The sequence below is a fragment of the Lepidochelys olivacea genome, assembly GCF_965140295.1.
Source record: "Lepidochelys olivacea isolate rLepOli2 genome assembly, chromosome: 1".
NCBI classification, from domain to species: Eukaryota; Metazoa; Chordata; order Testudines; family Cheloniidae; genus Lepidochelys; species Lepidochelys olivacea.
The window spans coordinates 323,037,717-323,057,867 of NC_140411.1; the positions used below are offsets into that span (position 1 = coordinate 323,037,717).

A 20,151-nucleotide genomic window follows, 5' to 3' on the forward strand; every position below is an offset into this window, starting at 1 on the left:
GTCTTCACGAACAAGGTCAGCTCCCAGACTGCTGCACTGGGCAGCACGGCATGGGGAGGAGGTAACCAGCCCTCTGTGGAGAGAGAAGTGGTTCGGGACGATCTAGAAAAGCTGAACGAACACAAGTCCATGGGGTCGGATGCGCTGCATCCGAGAGTGCTAACAGAGTTGGCAGATGTGACTGCAGCGCCATTGGCCATTATCTTTGAAAACTCATGGCGATCAAGGGGAGGTCCTGGACGATTGGAAAAAGGTTAATGTAGTGCCCATCTTTAAAAAAGGGAAGAAGGAGGATCCTGCGAACTAGAGGCCAGTCAACCTCACCTCAGTCCCTGGAAAAATCATGGAGCAGGTCCTCAAAGAATCAATCCTGAAGCACTTACATGAGAGGAAAGTGATCAGGAACAGTCAGCATGGATTCACCAAGGACAAGTCATGCCTGACTAATCTAATTGCCTTCTATGACAAGATAACTGGCTCTCTGGATGAGGGGAAAGCAGTGGACGTGTTGTTCCTTGACTTTAGCAAAGCTTGACAAGGTCTCCCACAGTATTCTTGCCAGCAAGTTAAAGAAGTATGGGCTGGATGAATGGACTATAAAGGTGGATAGAAAGTTGGCTAGATTGGCTCAACGGGTCGTGATCAATGGCTCCATGTCTAGTTGGCAGCCGGTATCAAGTGGAGTGCCCAAGGGTCGATCCTCGGGCCGGTTTTGTTCAGTATCTTCATTAATGATCTGGAGGATGGTGTGGATTGCACCCTCAGCAAGTTTGCAGATGACACTAAACTGGGAGGAGATGTAGATACGCTGGAGGGTAGGGATAGGATACAGAGGGACCTAGACAAATTAGAGGATTGAGCCAAAAGAAATCTGATGAGGTTCATCAAGAACAAGTGCAGAGTCCTGCACTTAGGACGGAAGAATCCCATGCACTGCTACAGACTAGGGACCGAATGGCTACGCAGCAGTTCTGCAGAAAAGGACCTAGGAGTTACAGTGGACGAGAAGCTGGATATGAGTCAACAGTGTGCCCTTGTTGCCAAGAAGGCCAATGGCATTTTGGGATGTATAAGTAGGGGCATTGCCAGCAGATCGAGGGACGTGATCGTTCCCCTCTATTCGACGTTGGTGAGGCCTCATCTGGAGTATTGGGCCCCACACTACAAGAAGGATGTGGAAAAATTGGAAAGAGTCCAGCGGAGGGCAACAAAAATGATTAGGGGACTGGAACACGAGTTATGAGGAGAGGCTGAGGGAACTGGGATTGTTTAGTCTGCGGAAGAGAAGAATGAGGGGAGATTTGGTAGCTGCTTTCAACTACCTGAAAGGGGGTTCCAAAGAGGATGGATCTAGACTGTTCTCAATGGTAGTTGATGACAGAACAAGGAGTAATGGTCTCAAGTTGCAGTGGGGAGGTTTAGGTTGGATATTAGGAAAAACTTTTTCACTAGAAGGGTGGTGAAACACTGGAATGCGTTACCTAGGGAGGTGGTAGAATCTCCTTCCTTAGAAGTTTTTAAGGTCAGGCTTGACAAAGCCCTGGCTGGGATGATTTAATTGGGGATTGGTCCTGTTTTGAGCAGGGGGTTGGACTAGATGTCCTCCTGAGGTCCCTTCCAACCCTGATATTCTATGGCAGTATAGCAGAACAGCAGCAGTGAATTAAAAACTTAAAAGGTAAATTAAGTAATTTTAAAAACCCTCACACGCCACAGTTCCCTCCATAGGATCAGCCTCCTCAATCCTAGTCTGAGTTGCTGGGATTCAGGATTGAGTACATCAGGGCAGGAATCAGGCTTTCCTTTTCCCTAGCCAGCATCAGTCACAAACAGATTTTGGCTTTCCAGAGACATCTCTTTACTGGGCTTCTCATGCTTATCCTTCAATAAGTCTTGGTAGTCATATTCAGGGAAGTGTGGGGGTAGTGAAGCAGTGACCAGCAGGCTCCTCAAGTTGCCTGGTTTTGAGTGATTACGTAGTTATGTAAAATCCTGTGCAGCTCCTGTGCAAGCAGGTGTTTATCCAGCACTGTTCAGCATCCCAGTCGTGGCCCCTTGTGGACATCTGCCCAGTAATATCCACAAAACGGTCTTTGTTCTGTAGGCTGGCCACAGGAGCTTCATGCACCAATACTTCTCCCCAAATGGCGATAAGATTCAGCATCTTGGCACAGCTCCAAGTAGTTGCTCAAAACATATTGTAGGACCTTACGCCGCATCATCACAGGTATTGTGATCAACTGGGATCCAGGAGCAAATGGATGAAGTCTGGCTGTGCACCATCTTATAAGCAGGGGTGGCGGCATCCAGTCAACTTGACCGCAGGGCAGAGCATGGCACGCATAGCCAGTGGAAGACTACCAAAGTAGCTCGCAGCAGCATTGCATGCATACAAACAATAGTCCGGACTAACTCGCTTTCCAGCAAAGTTAATTCACTTTGCAAGAGGACTCCACAGTTCATGCTAAATACAGAGTCAGTGTACTCAGGGTCGGCTCCAGGCACCAGAAAAGGAAGCAGGTGCCTGGGGTGGCCAATAGAAAGGGGTGGCACTCCGTCCGTCATGGGGGCGGCACGGCCGGTTTTTCAGCAGCAACTCGGCAGTGGGCCCTGCAGCCCCTCTCTTCCTCTTCAGCAGCACTTCGGTGGCAGCTCAACCAGGCTTGGTTTTTGTTTTGTTTTTTTTGTCCGCTTGGGGCAGCAAAATAGCTGTAGCCGGCCCTGAGTGTACTACAATGAATTCCCTCATGTGTATGCAAGCAATTTCAAAGTGAATTAACTCATATGCTGCAGATTAAACTCCCTATGTAAACAATCAGTTTAACTGTCCTATGTGTAGACATGCCCTCAGTTTCAAGAGAAACTCACATTACTCAGTTCAAAGCTCTGACTTCAAATTTTGAAATATAAAATAAAAGTGATTGCACACTGTGCTTAATTTTAATTGCAAGAGACTATTTAATCAATAAATATTCTCTGTTAAAAACTGCATATGCATTTAGAATTAGAAAGCACTACACAACCAATTTATTAGGACTCATTAGCAAGAGAGATTGCGTCTGATTTCCTTTCTAACGCTGAAAATCAGACCCAATCTGAAGTGAACACTTAGCTTTCCTTTTTTGAAAAAATAAATCATCAGGGAATACAATCTAAGCCTTCCCTGAAAAATTTAACAGTGTTAAACTCTTGTGTGCATAGCTCAGAATGTTAAACAGACCTTAAGTTCATGAACATTTGCTGATAAAGTCTCTTCTACATTCTCTACAGTGTAAGCACTGAGTCTTTTCAATGCAAGTGGCTTTACCACTCCCTTCCCCTACCCCCCCATCATGTACAGATAGAAAATAGGTAAAACACATATTTATGACGACGATTTTCAAGTTCACACTTTGCTAACTAAACACTCTTAGCTAGAATACATCATACTTTTTGTGGGAAGCTAACAATTTTGAATACACACATTTAAACAAAAAAAATTAAAGTACACCAGTTATTTACTACTTATTGTCATTGCCTCCTAATTTGACAAAACAAGCTTGAAACTGAACAAATAATATAACTGTATTCTTTGCTTTTACCAGTCAGTAACATGATGCAATAATTTGGAGTATCACTAATAGGCTATAACTCCAGCAAAATTCTTCAGTGACAGAAACAAAGCAATTATTGCCACAAACAGAACTTACTGAAAGAAGCTTCCACGTGATCGGGCGAACCTGTTTAGGAATTCCAGACCAACTCAGCTTCCGTAATTCATCTGTCAAACAAAATCAATTTCATGAGAAGTCAACAACACTTTACTAATGAATATTTATCAATACAAGCAAATTAATACAAAGTTGTTAATAATATTTATCAAAATACAAGTAAAATCAGAATTACACAATATTGCTGTGAATTAAAAAGGTATTGCATATGAGAATCCATACAGGTGCCTAGGAAAAATAGATATTTGGTGTGATAAGGTAGTTTCCTGGTATATTTACCTACTGTTATTTCTTACCATACATGTTGTATATTAATATGCACAAGAGAGACTTGATGTAGGCTCTACATATACTGATGTTGATTAAAAGGTGACAATTAGTAATAACCCAAACAGCAATGTTTCACTTTCTGATGCTGGAATTTAATCTTAAATTTAAAAAAGTTATTTCCATTTCCAGTCATACTTTATAACTTTATAGATAGTTCTCTAGAGAACTGTTTCCAAGAGAGCATATCCAACACAGTATATCCAACTAAACCAAATACAATCCCCTCTAAAACCACTGAACATCTATCCAGCCAGAAGCACTTTCATTACTTTCCTGTACGAATTCTGTGTTTAATCTATAAAATGCATGAAAATGTTGTGAAAACAAAAAAGTATGAAAAATATTTAATGACAAGAGATACATAACAATGCCTGTTAAGAAACCTAGAACTTCAGGATTTAATTATAAGCAAGACAGTCTCTTGCTGCTTCTCATTGTAGGCAGAAAGTGAGGATGAAAATCCTACATTAGATTTATTGATTTAGGTTCTACACATAAATATACACAATTTTTACATTCTAGTCAGTCTTTGAAAACTTCCACCCCAAAAATTGTAATAAGAAAACCCAGAAGTACAGAAAACAAATTATTAGATGATGGGGACTCTGAGGAGACAAAGCAAGTGCCTCCTCTAACTGTGACAGCTTATAGCATATTCTTGACTATTGTTAAATGACAAGGTTTCTGTCACCACAAGCTAGTGTTGTTGCTTTTTTTAGGACATAGCTTTGTTCCTGTTGGAGCTCTGGGTTTACTTCCTGTACACAGCTTTCAAGAAGTTTCACAAATGCGTCTTCAAATGTCATTTTTAATATTCTCAGGATGAGGATTGATTTTTTTTTTTAAGTTTTCAACTTTTAAGGGTAGGGAGAGTCACCGTTAAGACAGAAATAGCCATATGTTCTCCAGAACTGGGAGTAAAAACGATGCCCTACCTTCCTCTGCTTGAAATGACTGACACAACCTTAATATTTCTTACAGTTATGTGAACATTTTAAAAGATTTTGTATATTTCAAAAATCCCAAAGTCACTGCTGTGTGCAAAAGCTTTGCATTACTCTATGAAACAGACAAGGATTTCCCCCCCCGCCCCATCTGCCACTTCACTGAGTGGTTTTACTGAACGAGTTGAGTCTTTCCTACTCAAATCGATTTAATTAAATAAATAAAAATAAATAAAAGATATCACTCCTATTAGATTTAATGAGATTTTATTTAAAATTACTTGAGTCACCAGTCTTTGAGAAAGCCAATTTTTAAACCTTGTGGCCTGAGTTTATTGGCACAGGTAGTTTCCCTTGGACCAAAACTCTGGAAAGCTACCATCTGTAGCTGGGAGATCTCATGCTTAAATGGCTTCAAGTATCATATCTATGCTGATTATTGACAAATTTCTCTCCATCAGCACTCTCTCACTTTCAATCCTCAATCTTAGCTTGTCTCTAACATCTGTTTGGGGTCTTATTGTCAAAGAAAATGAATACTAGCAAAATCAAACTCCTGACATTTCCTCTCAAGCTTTCTCCATTTTCTTCTTTCCCTAATACTGTCAGCAATACCATAAACTTTCCACATAGTTCAGGACTGATGGATGTTTGTGACTTCTTCCTCTCCTTTGCTCCACACTTCCAAGCCATATTCAAATCATTCTTATGCTTCTACATGTACAAGATTCCTCCTTTTCTTCTGCCTCCACATCAAAGTCTCTCATTCAGGCCCCCATAGCCTGCCTCAGCAATGACAAATACCCTCGTCTCTGGCTTCTCAAACATACCCAGTCACTCTTCATTCCATACAAAATGCACCTGTTAAAATTATCTCCATTACGTAGTCTGATTGCATCCCCCACCCCTCCTAGAATTCATCCACTGCCTACCATCTGTTATTGCATCAAGTTGTAATTGCTGGTCACCTATTTCAAGGCTTATATATAAATCTAGTTCTCTACTTATTCTCCTTAGTAAAGCTTCATGTTGCCTTCTGTCTCAGCCAGCGTTATCACCCCCATCATCCCATTTGTTGCCTCTCAAACAGTCATCTTTATCCCTTCATTACCTTCTATGTAAGATTGCACCTTCCTGAATTCATTCATAAGGCCCGTATCTTCACCACTTCAAAATCGTTCTTAAAATCTACTTCTGATATGGGGGGGGGGGATTACTAACCTTTCATAACTGTTGTTCTTCGAGATGTGTTGCAGATGTCCATTCCACTCTCTGTGTGTGCACACACCCCACAGTCACCAGAAATTCTTTTCTCAGTGGTACTTGTTGGGACAGCTCAAGCGCCCACCACTGCCACACGGTGCTGGTGTTGGTATAGAGGGCGCAGCTGACCTTGAGCCTCCTCAGTTCCTCCTTTCTGGAACCTTCAATGCAGACAGATAGGAAGGCAGGTCGTGGAATGGACGTGTGCAACAGATCTTGAAGATTACAAAAGGTGAGAACCCATTTTTTCTTCGAGTGATTGCACATGTGTATTCCATTCTTAGTTAAAAAGGCAGAGGGACCAGAGTTCTGGTTCTGCAGTACTGATTGACCAAAATTGACACGATCTCTTGAATACTGACTGATGGTATAATGGGAGGAGAAATTAAACACAGATGACAAGGTTGCTGCTTTGCAAGAGTCCAGCAAGAGTCCTGCACTAGGAATGTCGTTGAGGATGCTTACAATCTTGTGGAATAGGCAGTCAGCTTGTCTGGAGGAGAGACACCTGCTGGATTGTAACATGGGCAGATACAAGAAGTTACCCAAAATTAAATTCTTTGTGCAGGACCTTTCATTCTGTCCGCTTTGGCGACGAACAGCTGGATTGACAGCTGAAATGATTTGGTCCTGTCCAGATAAAAAAAAAATCAGTGCTTGTCTAACATTCAATATGTATAGTTGTTCCTCACCCCTATTTCCATGTGGTTTAAGATACAGGCAAGTAAATTGATTGATATAAAAATTTGAAGTGTCCTCTGCAAACTTGCTGAGGGTAAGATCCATCCCATCATCCTGATCATTAATGAAGATGTTGACCAAAACCAGCCCCAGGACAGACCCCGGGCACTCCGCTTGATACCGGTTGCCAACTAGATATCGAGGCGTTGATCACTACCCGTTGAGCCCAAAAATCTATCCAGCTTTATATCCACCTTATAATCCATTCATCCAGCCCATACTACTTTAACTTGCTGGCAAGAATACTGTGGGAGACCATATCAAAAGCATTGCTAAAGGCAAGATATATCACATCCACCGCTTTCCCCATATCCACAGAACTGGTTATCTCATCATAGAAGGCAATCAAGTAGGTCAAGCATGACTTGCCCTTGGTGAATCCATGTTGATTGTTCCTGATCACCTTCCTCTCCTCCAAGTGCTTCAAAATGGATTCCTTGAGGATCTGCTCCATGATTTTCCCAGGGACTGAGGTGAGGCTGTCACACCCATTGGCCCCCTCCCTCAAGGGGTTCCCTGGAGAAGGCAGATCAGCATTGTATATTGCTAATGCTCTTGCAAGCATTGCAGGCTATTTTGGAAAGGGTCAAAGGTGGGAGTGACCGGTCTGTAGCTCCGTGGATTCTCCTTCATCCCTTTTTTAAAGATGGGCACTATATTTGCCTTTTTCCAATCATCCAGGACCTCCTTCAATCGCCAGGAGTTTTCAGAGATAATGGCCAATGGCTCTGCAATCACATCAGCCAACTCCCTGAGCACCCTTGGATGCATTGCATTTGGTCCCATGGACTTGTGCATGTCCAGCTTTTCAAAATAGCCTTTAACCTCTTCGCAGCACAATATGGGGAGGAGGTGAGTGGCCCTTAGTGGTGAGAACTGCAGCAGTCTGGGAGCTGATCTTGTCTGTGAAGACAGAGGGGAAAAAAAAAAGCATTGAGTACTTCAGCTTTTTCCACATCATGTGTCACTAGGTTGCCTCTCCCATTCAGTAAGGGTCCCACAATTTCCATGACTTTCTTCTTGTTGCTAACATATCTGTATGAACCCTTCTTGTTACCCTTCACATCCCCTGCTAGCTGCAACTCCAAGTTTGCTTTGGCCTGCTCAAGCAATATTTTTATACTCCTCCCTAGTCATCTGACCAAGTTACCACTTCTTGTAAGCTTTCTTTTTGTGTTTAAGCTCACTGAAGATTTCTCTGTTAACACGCCTGCCATATTTACTATTCTTTCTGTACATTGGGATGATTTGTTCCTTCACTCTCAATAAGACTAATTTAAAATACAGCCAGCGCTTCTGGACTCCAGCCTCCCAGGGGATCCTGCCCATCAGTTCCCTGAGGAAGTCAAAGTCTGCCTTTCTGAAGTCCAGGGTCCATATTCTGCTGCTCTCCTTTCTTTCCTGTGTCAGGATCCTGAACTCTACCATCTCATGGTCACTGCTGCCCAGATTGCCACCCACTTCTACTTCCCCTACCAATTCTTCTGTTTGTGAGCAGCAGGTCAAGAGGAGCATGGCCCCTAGTTGGTTCCTCCAGCACTTACACCAGGAAGTTGTCCCCATCGCTCTCCAAAAACTTCCTGGATTGTCTGTGCACTGCTGCATTGCTCTCCCAGCAGATGTCAGGTTGATTGAAGTCCCCCATGAAAACTAGAGCCTGTGATCTGGAAACTTTGGTTCGTTGTCGGAAGAAAGCCTTGTCTACCTCATCCTCCTGTTCTGGTGGTCTAAAGTGGATGCTCACCACGACACCACCCTTGTTACTCTTGCCTCTAAACTTGAAGACTCTCAGACTTTTCTCCAGTTTCATAGTGGAGCTCTGAGCAATCATACTGCTCTCTTACGTAAAGTGCAACTCCTCCACCTTTTCTCCCCTGCCTGTCCTTCCTGAACAGTTTACACCCATCCATGACAGTGCTCCAGTCATGTGAGTTATCCCACCAAGTCTCTGTTATTCCCACCACATCACCAGTTCCTTGACTGTAACAGGACTTCCAGTTCTTCCTGCTTGTTTCCCAGGCTTCTTGCATTTGTGTACAGGCACCTAAGATAACTAGCTGATTGCCCTACCTTCTCAGTATGGATCAGGAGGTCTCCCCTGTTGCACCCTCCTTGGTATCCCACTTACCTCAGGGCTTAGGTCTCCACCTTCAGAAAACCACCTTCCAGGAAAGGTGTAGTAAGGAGCATGTTGGTCCCACAAGTTTAGATAAAACTAAGTTCAACTCTCTGGGGGAAACAGGCTCCCTTATTTGAGGGTACAATCTTTCCAGGCCTTTAAGGAATCTAATTGTCATGTCATTAGAAAAAACAGAACAGTTATCCACATGAGGATGGAAAGCTGATATTGCTGCCAGGTGAACCTTAATAGAAGAAATAGCTAAGCCTTGCTGTTTCAGATGCAGCAGACAGTCGAGTATTTACTGGATGGATGAATGCACTGATGAGACTCTGGTTTGACAAGCCCAGACAGAGAACCATTTTAACAAGTAGGCTGACCTGTTGGAGGGCCTGTTTGCTATCTAGTAAGACCCAGCAAACTTGCTCTGAGCAAGCCTTCTCTTTGGGATTTAACCATGAAACTTCCAGGCCATTAAATGAAGGAACTGCAAGTTCAGGTGGAGCAGCTAACTGTGGTCCTGAGAGATCAGATGCAACAGGAGTGAGATTGGAGTCACCGCTGAGAGGTCCAACAGAGTGGAAAACCACTGTTTGCAAGACCATGCTGGTGCTAATATTAATTAATTAATTTAATTATTATCTTCAGTAGCACTCTGCACAGGAGTGGGATTGTGGAAAAAGCAAAATAAAGCTTTCCTATACAGGGTACCAGGAAGGCTTCTGTGACCGAACCCAGGCTGTGGCCACGTATAGAGCCGAAATGACGACATTTTCTGTTGTACTTGTTCACAAATAGGTTTATTTGGGGACTACGGCACTGCTGGGAAATGCATCTGACTACATCCAGGTGAAAAGAGCACTTGTGGTGACTGAGGAAGACCTGCTCAGGCAAACTACTAGCTCATTCTGCACCCCTAGAAGGTAAGATGCCTTGAGGTTGATTGAATGGACTATGCAAAATTCTCATTGGTGAATTGCTTTCTGACACAGGAAGAATGATCGAGCTCCTCCCTATCTGCCGAGGTAAAATATCACTGTGATGTTGTCCATAAGGACAAACAGGTTTCTCCCCCAAAATGAGGTAGGAAAGCCTGTCTGTCAGTCACAGTCACTCTGGAAAGACCTCCAGTTGCTAAAATACTGAGCAGGTAGTGAGAGGATTCTTTTACTTCCTCCACATGTAGGCCCAGACTTAAGGCAACCCTCTAATGATTCCTAGTGCACCTTATAGTCATCTGGGGGAGGCAACATGCCTGCCTGCCCCCCCCCTCCCCAAGAGGGGAGGAGGAAGGAGGTGGCCAGCACTGGCTTGGATGCTCTTCCTCCCTTTATTGATCTGCAGCGTTCTGTGGAGCCAGCTCTTGGAGTCTGGTACCAGGCTCAGTACTGCAAGCAGGAATGGCATTTCCAAGATCACCGAACAGGAGTGCCTGGAATATAATACAGAGAATGGGGGAAAGCCCTCTGGACAGTTGTAGGCTCCCAAGACCTCCTGGCCAACTACTCAATGGCATGCCTGCGATAGGATCTATGGAACGGTGGAAACATTTGGAGGAGGAGCAGCAAGCAAGCAGCTCCAAAGATGGGAAATGTACGACCTGACCTCAGATTTGGAAGACGACTCTTTCCGCTGACAACAGTGGTGTACTTCCAGACAGTGCTGGTGACTGGTGCTGAGGCCCACAAAGCAGCAAGCATTGGGGTACATTTGATGGTACCAAAGGGCGAGCAATCAGGGGTACATGAGGCTAGCATAGTACCAAGTGTTGTAAACGCCTCCAGCGTGGTCAGTATGGTGGGGTGTCGCAGATGCAGAAGGGACTCCTTCGGCTCCAGACTTGATGGAATCTACCAAGGTGCTGGAGTCAATTGTGCCATCTTCAGAGGAGTGTTTTGACTTAGACTACACTCTGCTCTTATCCCCTTGCCTAGCAGACTTCGATACCAAGGTTCTCTCCCTTTAGGCAGTGCACTTCTTATGCCTCTACTTAGACACTGGGGATGGTGAGTGGTGTCAGGACTCAGACAAAGTAGGAGGAGCACTCCTTAACAACTCCGAGACACTTGGTGCCAAGTCCGACTCACCTGGCTCAGATGAATAGAAACTATAGCTTGGCTTCACAATCTTTTTCCTGCGAGGTTTAAAGTCCCTGCACGTGGCAACACTCTCCAATATGAACTTCCCTGTGGCACCTCAAGCAATTTGAGCGCACAAGCATAGCCTTCGTGTAAGAAATGCAGGGCTTGAAGCCCAGTGACTGAGGCATCCCTCAGCACCTGGGAGTCAACCGAAAACCTCAGCTGGTAAAAAACAAGCTAAACAGTAATAACCTTAATAACACTATTTACCATACAAGAGAACATTGTCCACTGAGGGAGCTTGCAAATGCAAGAAGAGCAATTCCAATGACTGTCAAAGGCAGTAAGAAGGAATGGAAGGGGCTCAGGGTTTCCTGGGCCCTTTATACCGATGCCAGAAGTGGGCAGCTGCACACAAGGTGCTCAAGAAGGGTAACACGGGGGGGGGGGGGGGGGGAGAATTCAGCAGCTACGTGAAGAGAACGAGCACCCTTTTGAGTGATTGCGTTCTTGAAGAGCCTATAATGCATTCATTTGTATACAAAATCCTTCTGTCATTCCCCTTTCTTACCCTACTCATCTGTTTCCCTCTCTATTCCTAGGATTGAGCTCCTCAGGGAAGGGAATGTCCCTTGTTTAAACGATAAATTCCTTGCGCCATTATGGCATACTGTAAGGAAATAAAATAATCCAGTCTCCCAAGTCTCTCCATCCCAAATGCCATTTTTCCTCTTGCCTCACCAGAAGACCTCTTCTATCATAGAATCACAGAAGATTAGAGTTGGAAGAGACCTCAGGAGGTCATTTAGTCCAACCTCCTGCTCAAAGCAGGACCAACCCCAGCTAAATCATCCCAGTCAGGGCTTTGTCAAGCCGGGCATTCAAAACCTCAAAGGACAGAGATTACATTATTTCCTTTCCTAATCCATCTCAGTTTAGAAACTACCCCTTTTACTGAGATCTTTCCTGCAGTGATCCAATCTAACTCTTTCTCCTAGTATACTATGGCTCCCTCAATTCTCCCGTGCACCTCATGTGCACGCTTACCTGTTGCTCCCACTTTCAGCTCCCATTTCACTCTGTGTCCACATCCTTTTGGGCCATGTGGCAGAGTGCTAGCTATGAAAGCCTGAGTCAGCACTCTGTTCACAACAGCTACAATCAGGCATAGCAGATTGGAGCTAACCAGGCAGACCTGTGCTTAATTTGTGCGTGGGGCAGGGCAGAAAGGCTAATTAAGCCATTAGCCAGAACCCACAAAATAGGCACAGAAGGAAGTGAAAAAAGGGGAAAGCAGGCAGTGAGAGGGAGAGAGATTGCTTTCCCCCTGCTTGTAAAGATATGCTGTGAAGTTGGTGGGACTCAATTATAAATAAACTTCACAGGGTGTTGAACCAGCAAAAAGGGTCTTTGCGTGGTTTGTAGACTGAGACAGAAGCAGGACTGAGGAGGGCTTGTTACAGGCCACCTCTTAATCCTGCTTTATTTTCTCACTCTTTGCCTTTGCTAGGCCAGAACATCAAGTACCCAGTATATCAACAACCTTAATTTTTGAGTATTTGATTTTGCAAATTTAACATTCATTTAATGTAGTTTATGATGCAATTCAAAATACACACTAGATTAAGTCAAGCTTTGTTTAACATATGCCTGTTCATTACCTACTTTTTATTTAATAACAAGGGGACCAATGGGAAAGTTGTAATCAGTCACAAAACCGAAGGTAAGAAAGCGTTAAAGTGTGTCAAAAAGAAAAAGATGAGATTGTGGGGTGGGGGAAGGGGAGAGAGAGAAATTTTTCCACAACTACGTCAAACAGAAACCCAAATATTGACAATGCATTTTAAAATCTTAACACATGTTGGCAACATAGATGCTCAAACAATAGTGTATCCTACAAACTGTCAAGAACACGTATGTTTTACACATTTTGATGGGACTTAATTTTGTAATTTGAAGCTGCAAACATTGATGACATTTTTTCAAGCAGTTAATTTAGAGTTTATGAAAGTTAATTTCTTACACTTACAGCACAGATATTGGATATTTGATTGCATTTAGGAATTTTTACACGTGCAAAATCTCAGTCAAATTATGCTACATATTTTATCTGAAAGACACTGACTCCTTCATTTGCCTGGATATGTGAAATATAAACAGTTATTTTTTCTAATTTGCTGTGGTTGAATAGTTTTCTCCTTATTCCCTGTAATGACTGAAATGTGTATATAATTTTTTGTAATGTATTGCAGAAAATATTCCATCGTAAACAGGAAAAGGTGATTGTAAGACAACAAAAAATTGGGACGGCAACACAAGCATAAGCGTACAATCTGAAATTGCATTTAATTCTTGTTTTTTAGAAAATAACTCCGCTAAAAAAAACAACCACATACTAGTGTCCCTTTACAAAACATTTTACAACTTATGCAAAGTATAGTACTGTATTACACATTTTGAATTTTTTTTCCTAAAATTATAAAGATTTAGAAGACATTTTGTTATAACTGACATCCCTTTTCAAAAGAGCCAGCAGAATCTACTGAACAGTATGTGGTACACAAAACTACAAATCAAACAAAAGCAAGTTCTATTCTATAAATTGACAAGTATTACCAGCTGAAATTGAGTATTTACAGTTAGTTTAAAAATCCTGTTGCAACCAAAAAACCTGTAGCATTAGCAAGATAGGCAACAAAGTCATTCCTACTGAACTGAACGGTAAAGCAAGATAATTCCACCCTCCACTCAACAGTGATTCCGGACCAGTGATTCCAGCCTTTGTTTTCCATTTGTCCACAAGCATCTCTGTCGTTGTCTTCCACTATTCCATACAACTACAAACCCCCTCCACGCCCAAAGTAAGTTTGTAAAGCCACTAACTATACTGTCCATCATCAGATCCATCAATACCCAGGAATTACTTACAGGAAAAAATATTCAAGTTCATAAAAGTTAGATATAGGTACCCATGCTATATTCTAGGAATCTATCCAACAGGTTAACATATACAATAATATAAAAGGACTGCCCATGAATACAGTGACCCAGCTCTCAGCCCAGTCCTGCCAGAAAAGTCTGGGTAAAGAAAAAGACAACATGGGTTTGCAGTGTCCCAGTAGGTCAGCAAATCAGGGTTCTGGCAGAAATGGGAAGAAGAGAAGGGTTCCAGAACAGAAAACTGGAGGAGCCCTCACAAGGAACAGCCTGCCTGCAGTTCCATCTCATTTATACCAAAGGAGCTCCTGCTTAAGTGACTCTGCTGATCACAACCACTGCAATATGTCATGGGGAGAAAAACATTCTCTCGAGTAACCAGATCCCAAAATCATTTAGGGCTTTAGACATTAAAACCTTGAATTACACCCACAAGCTTGTTAGAAGCCAGTGCAGATCCAGGGGTGCTAGTAAAATGTGCTCCCATCATGCAATTCCACTTAAAAAGCAGGTCTCAGCATTCAGCTTGGGAATGGTCCCATGGTGCACAGCACCTGATGCAGGATGGGTACACAGACAATGGAAGCCACCAACAGCTATTTTATTTTACTTATTTGTTTTTGTTTTGATACAGGATATAAATCAAGTTAGACTTGAAACCATCAAATTGTGCATACAGCAGGTCAGATCCTCATACAGGGTAAGTTGGCATAGTGCCATTCAAATCAACTGAGCTACACAAATTTACAGCAGCTGATGATTTGCCCGCAAAGGCACGCAAGCACAAATCCCTATGACTCTTCATTTTGTCTAGAACTCTTCAGGGCAGGACAATGTTGGTACAGCAATTCCCAATGAATAAGTTGGTCGTATTGAATAAATTCTCATTTATACTACTACCTTTTTTATTATATTTTAAATGCTTTAGTTGTATTCATACAGGCTAGATTTTTTTTTTTTAAAGAAGAGTTTAGATGACGTCACAGACTTCGCTAGGTAAGCCACTCCACTTGAAAAGGGAAGTTCTCTATTCACTGTTGGCGAGTGGATTTGTCAAGCCCCAATTATAGCCCTTCTCACTCCTGTATTACTTCTATCAACCTAAAGAAATTCTCCTTTGAGACTGAAATTTTCCATGCTTGATCTCTTCCCAGAGGTGATTTGAAGAAATTCACTACAGTCTTTTAAAATGTGCTTAAAATGGTTGTTTTGCATTATATAACTAAATTGCCACTTCCCCCCACCCCCACATCAATAACTCAGTAACAGCTCAACTTTGAAACATAGCATATAAGTGGCTCTATAGAAGAGTAATATATGACCTAGTTTGAAAATTTGAGCACCCAAAAACTGTCCTGGAGACATGCAGCAAAAAACTAAGATTGGGATTTCACAATTCAAAAGAACTGTGTATGTATTTTCCCAGAAGCTTTCACCTTAGCTCTTTGAACTAGCCACAGCATGTCTAAGAAAGGGACGCATGTGCAGAAGGTTCACAGGTGCAGAAGGGGCCTTTATAGTTTCTGATAAATACCGGAACTTTTCCTTGGGGGAAATACATCCTAATGCCAAACCTTTAGGCTCTGTATATACAATGGCCACATCTGAAAATGTCAACATTTGTACACTTTTACCATACAAAATACTAGTGTGGTAAAACTAGGTCAATGATGATTTTTCATATAGCAACCTCTGTACTTCTGGAGAGTTGGAGAAGTTCTGAATGTTTTTGTTAAGTATATGATGCTATTTCAACATGATGCATTACACTGTGCATGGAGAGTGAATGTAGGGTTTAGATATTGTCTGGTAGAAGGGAAGATCTTTAATAGTATGAAAAGAATATAAATTTGGAAGTTGTGTTTCAAATGATTCAGCCTTGTGAAATTCTACTTGCTGGGAGGAAGAGTATAATCCTCACAGTTTGCACATTTGTGCTCTGTTTGGCCAGTATATAATGTAACTAATTCCTACATGTATAATCCTCTTCCATATAATTGTTGGTGGATGTTTAATCAGGATGTCTCTTGAAGACACTTCACTGAAGTTTGTCCATTACAGGTACATCTATTTGTTTCTCATTACTCTGCACAATGAGGAGTGTGTTTGAACTGCAACCAAAGGAAAAAACTGTTACTTGATTTTAAAACATCCAGTGATCCAGTAAGTTTTAACCATTGTGTTGCAACTTTAAACACATTTATAACTATGTGCATGATCAGCAAGAGCATGAAACAAAGGTGGAATTTGAGTATCTTGGAATATTCCAGTGATACCTTACCTTGTTTATTATTTTTCTTTAAAAAAAACTAAGAAATTAAATGCAAAATGCCATACCACAGAAATAAAGTTGGAAATTTGAAATCATAGGATGTCAGGCAATCTAAAAAGTAGTACAAACATTAACTCAGTGAGGTTGCATTAGTGGAGTGTGTTGCTGTTTTATCATTAAAACGTTTAGCTTAATACTGTACTCTTTAGGTTGTTATAAAATTAATCAAGCATGCAGGGTATACAATGTGGTCAATTTAAATGTTTCAGGAAAAGCAAACAAACTGCTGAACTGCCGACAAGCTCATGACACATTCATAGCAATAAAACAAAAATCTTGAAAAGAAAAACACTACTAAAATGATTTGAGCTAAAGTTCACCAATCATGTTTTCATTTTATTGCATCCCAGTCCTGAGTGGCTGTACTGTCTATTTAGACTGAAAGTTCTTTTGGGAAAATGACTGTAGGCACTCAAGTCCCATTGACTTTCAAACAGGACTCGATCTAATTCCTTAAGCTCCACCAGCATCTGCTTGGGTCACTCCCCTGACTCAACTTCAGTCAGCCCTTGCCCCCACTCTTCAGACTCTTGTTCCCCACTCCTTTCCAGTGTTTATGGTCTCCCAGCCTTTTCCCCCATTCACTGTAGGGTGGTCTCACTCCCCATATTACCAAAAGTCCTCCCCCAGCATTGGCTGTTAGCCAAGAGATTTTGATGGGTCTTCAAAACCTTGAACAGTGACTAATAAATAGCACCTTGCATAGAAACAGTAAAGAGCCACAATTACAAATCTCAAGAATTGAGAATCATTTAAAGGAAAAGAGAGTAATCAAAATATATGCACAAGAGCCTGCTAGGGAAAAAATTGAATTTTTATTCTTCCCTCCCAAAGAGGACTAGAGATAGCAAACTCAGCGTCTTCCATATTGCACTCCTGAAGTTTAAATTAATAAATGTAACTGCTGTATCAAGTTCATGTTCTTCTTAGCACCTGCAATTTATATGGATTGGAAGAGGGTGATCTGGACATCAGCAAAGTTATAGTACTCAAGATGAGGAATTATGAGGGCCTAATGTGAATTTAGTGTAGTTGCAAGGTCTGATTTCAGAAGCATCACAGAAGCAGCAGCCAAATTTGAACACATGAGTTAAGGGACAGGGAGAAGTCAAATTTGACTCCCATGTCAAGGTCTGAGTGAAGGATAGTGTTGTCATCTGTGCTATTTTCACTGAGGGAACAGGTAGAGGAGTGGGACTCATTTAGGAAGAAACTAAAGAGCTCAGTCATTTTCAATGTAAGCTCATGGGGAGACATCCAAGAGAGGCTGTAAGAGTCCTAGAGAAAAGATGGTAACTGATGTGAGAGATCACCCTGAGAGATGATCTACAGAGAAAAGAGGAAAGGACCCGAGACAAAGGGAAAGGACTCGAGAGACACCCACAGAGACTGGGAGAGAATCCACTGCAAGACGCTGAAGAAGCAAGCAGAAAGATAAGAAAACCTGAAAAACTAACAAAAGCCATAGAAAACAAGACCTCACTGAGGATGTGATCAGTACCAGAAGCAGTAGTGAGATCAGAATACAGACAGATTTGGGCAGGGACAGACTGTCAAGAACAGTTTCAGTGAAGGCATACAGGTAGAAGACTGACTGGATAGGGTCAAAGAGAACTGAAAGATAGAAAGATAGATGAAAAAAAGAACAGAAAAAGGTTAATAGCTGGAAGGGTGAGTTAGGGTTTTTTGGTTTTGAGACAGGCAGAGAATGCCACAACATGGAGATCCTTAGCTGACCATGGTAAGAATCACAGAATCATAGAATATCAGGGTTGGAAGGGACCTCAGGAGGTCATCTAGTCCAACCCCCTGCTCAAAAGCAGGACCAATCCCCAATTAAATCATCCCAGCCAGGGCTTTGTCAAGCCTGACCTTAAAAACTTCTAAGGAAGGAGATTCCACCACCTCCCTAGGCAACGCATTCCAGTGTTTCACCACCCTCCTAGTGAAAAGGTTTTTCCTAATATCCAACCTAAACCTCCCCCACTGCAACTTGAGACCATTACTCCTTCTCCTGTCCTCTTCTACCACTGAGAATAGTCTAGAACCATCCTCTCTGGAACCACCTCTCAGGTAGTTGAAAGCAGCTATCAAATCCCCCCTCATTCTTCTCTTCTGCAGACTAAACAATCCCAGTTCCCTCAGCCTCTCCTCATAACTCATGTGTTCCAGACCCCTAATCATTTTTGTTGCCCTTTGCTGGACTCTTTCCAATTTATCCACATCCGTCTTGTAGTGTGGGGCCCAAAACTGGACACAGTACTCCAGATGAGGCCTCACCAATGTCGAATAGAGGGGGACGATCACATCCCTTGATCTGCTCGCTATGCCCCTACTTATACATCCCAAAATGCCATTGGCCTTCTTGGCAACAAGGACACACTGCTGACTCATATCCAGCTGAAATTAACCAGAAATTAACATTCTGAAGGGCACTACAGGAGTTTAGTCTGCCTGCAGCTCAAAGGGTCAAAAAACTTGGAGATCCAATAATAGGACTCCACCTCATATGACATTTTTAGAAAAAAGATTTACTATAATCTAAGTGAAAGATTATGAATTTATGCATTACAGTTTTAAACACATGCACGAGCAGAGAGAGCCTAGTAATATTTCTTAACAGCAGCAGGAACCCTTAGCTTCATTTATAAGCCATTTAAAAACCAAAGCTTTGTCAGATGCAACTCCAATATTGTAAGCCTTGAGTGAACACCAAGAGCAGCAACTATTGAGAGATATTAGAAGACTGAAAATGAAGGACCAATGAAGTAGTAAATTAGATATGTCAATATCCAGCTGCGGGAGGTTTCAATTACATACAAGACTAGACGTCAAACGAAGTCTAGCAATCTAGCACTGAAAGGTAAAACTGAATATGACAAACACACACCTTTATGGATGCCTCAAGCCCAAAAAGGCAGCCACCCAATCAGAACAAGTAACAGCAAAATAAGTTTGTGATATTAAGAACTGCTTCAGAAATATCCATTTTACATAGTCTATGTACACAGAATGAAGAAACAAAATTTTCCCTTAACTAAACATGATTACATCTGTAAAAATAGTTTTGGAATCTAACTGTGAGCTCCAGAGTTGGATGAAGAATGAAGGCTCTCCAGCTTCAAAAAGAAAGTGATCTACAACTGTGCTTCCTACTGTTCCATTAGTCATTTTGGACTATTTATTGTTTACCTGTTCCGATCTCTTTTATATTAGCATTCTGGTTTAAAGAAACAGATTGTATGCATCAGTTTATAGATTTTTCCTGCTAACATTTATTAAAAACTCATTAGGGTTTTTTTGCTACAATATACTAAATATACATACTATTTAGACAAAACTATAAAATAGAAAGTACTGTACATAAAGTAAAACAAAATAAGTTGAAATAAGTTGAAACGAACAGTTAAGCTGTTTTTAACACTTTGTTTAGTAATTAGCCAATGCAAAATCAGAATAAATATTTTAAAAACCCTTAGGCCTGGTCTACACTAAAAATTAGGTAGCTTAACTAGGTCACTGAGGGGTATGAAAAATCCACACCTATGAGCAATGTAGGTAAGCCATATAGACAGCCAAGTTGCCATATAGACAGCACTAGGTCTATGAAAGAATGCTTCTGTCAACCCTAGCTACCACCTCTTAGAGAGATTATCTACACCAGGGGTCTCAAACTCAAGTGACCACGAGGGCC

General features: G+C 41.9%; 1 protein-coding gene across 3 annotated transcripts in view; it reads right to left on the reverse strand.

Moving 5' to 3' along the window:
* TBC1D22A (TBC1 domain family member 22A) overlaps positions 1 to 20,151 on the reverse strand; it is a 438,694-nt gene that overhangs the window by 363,301 nt on the left and 55,242 nt on the right. For all 3 annotated transcript variants that reach the window (XM_084629309.1, XM_084629310.1, XM_084629311.1), the window contains one exon: positions 3,690 to 3,760. In XM_084629309.1, the coding sequence (XP_084485435.1) occupies positions 3,690 to 3,760 (71 nt within the window). The remainder of the gene's footprint in view (positions 1 to 3,689; positions 3,761 to 20,151) is intronic.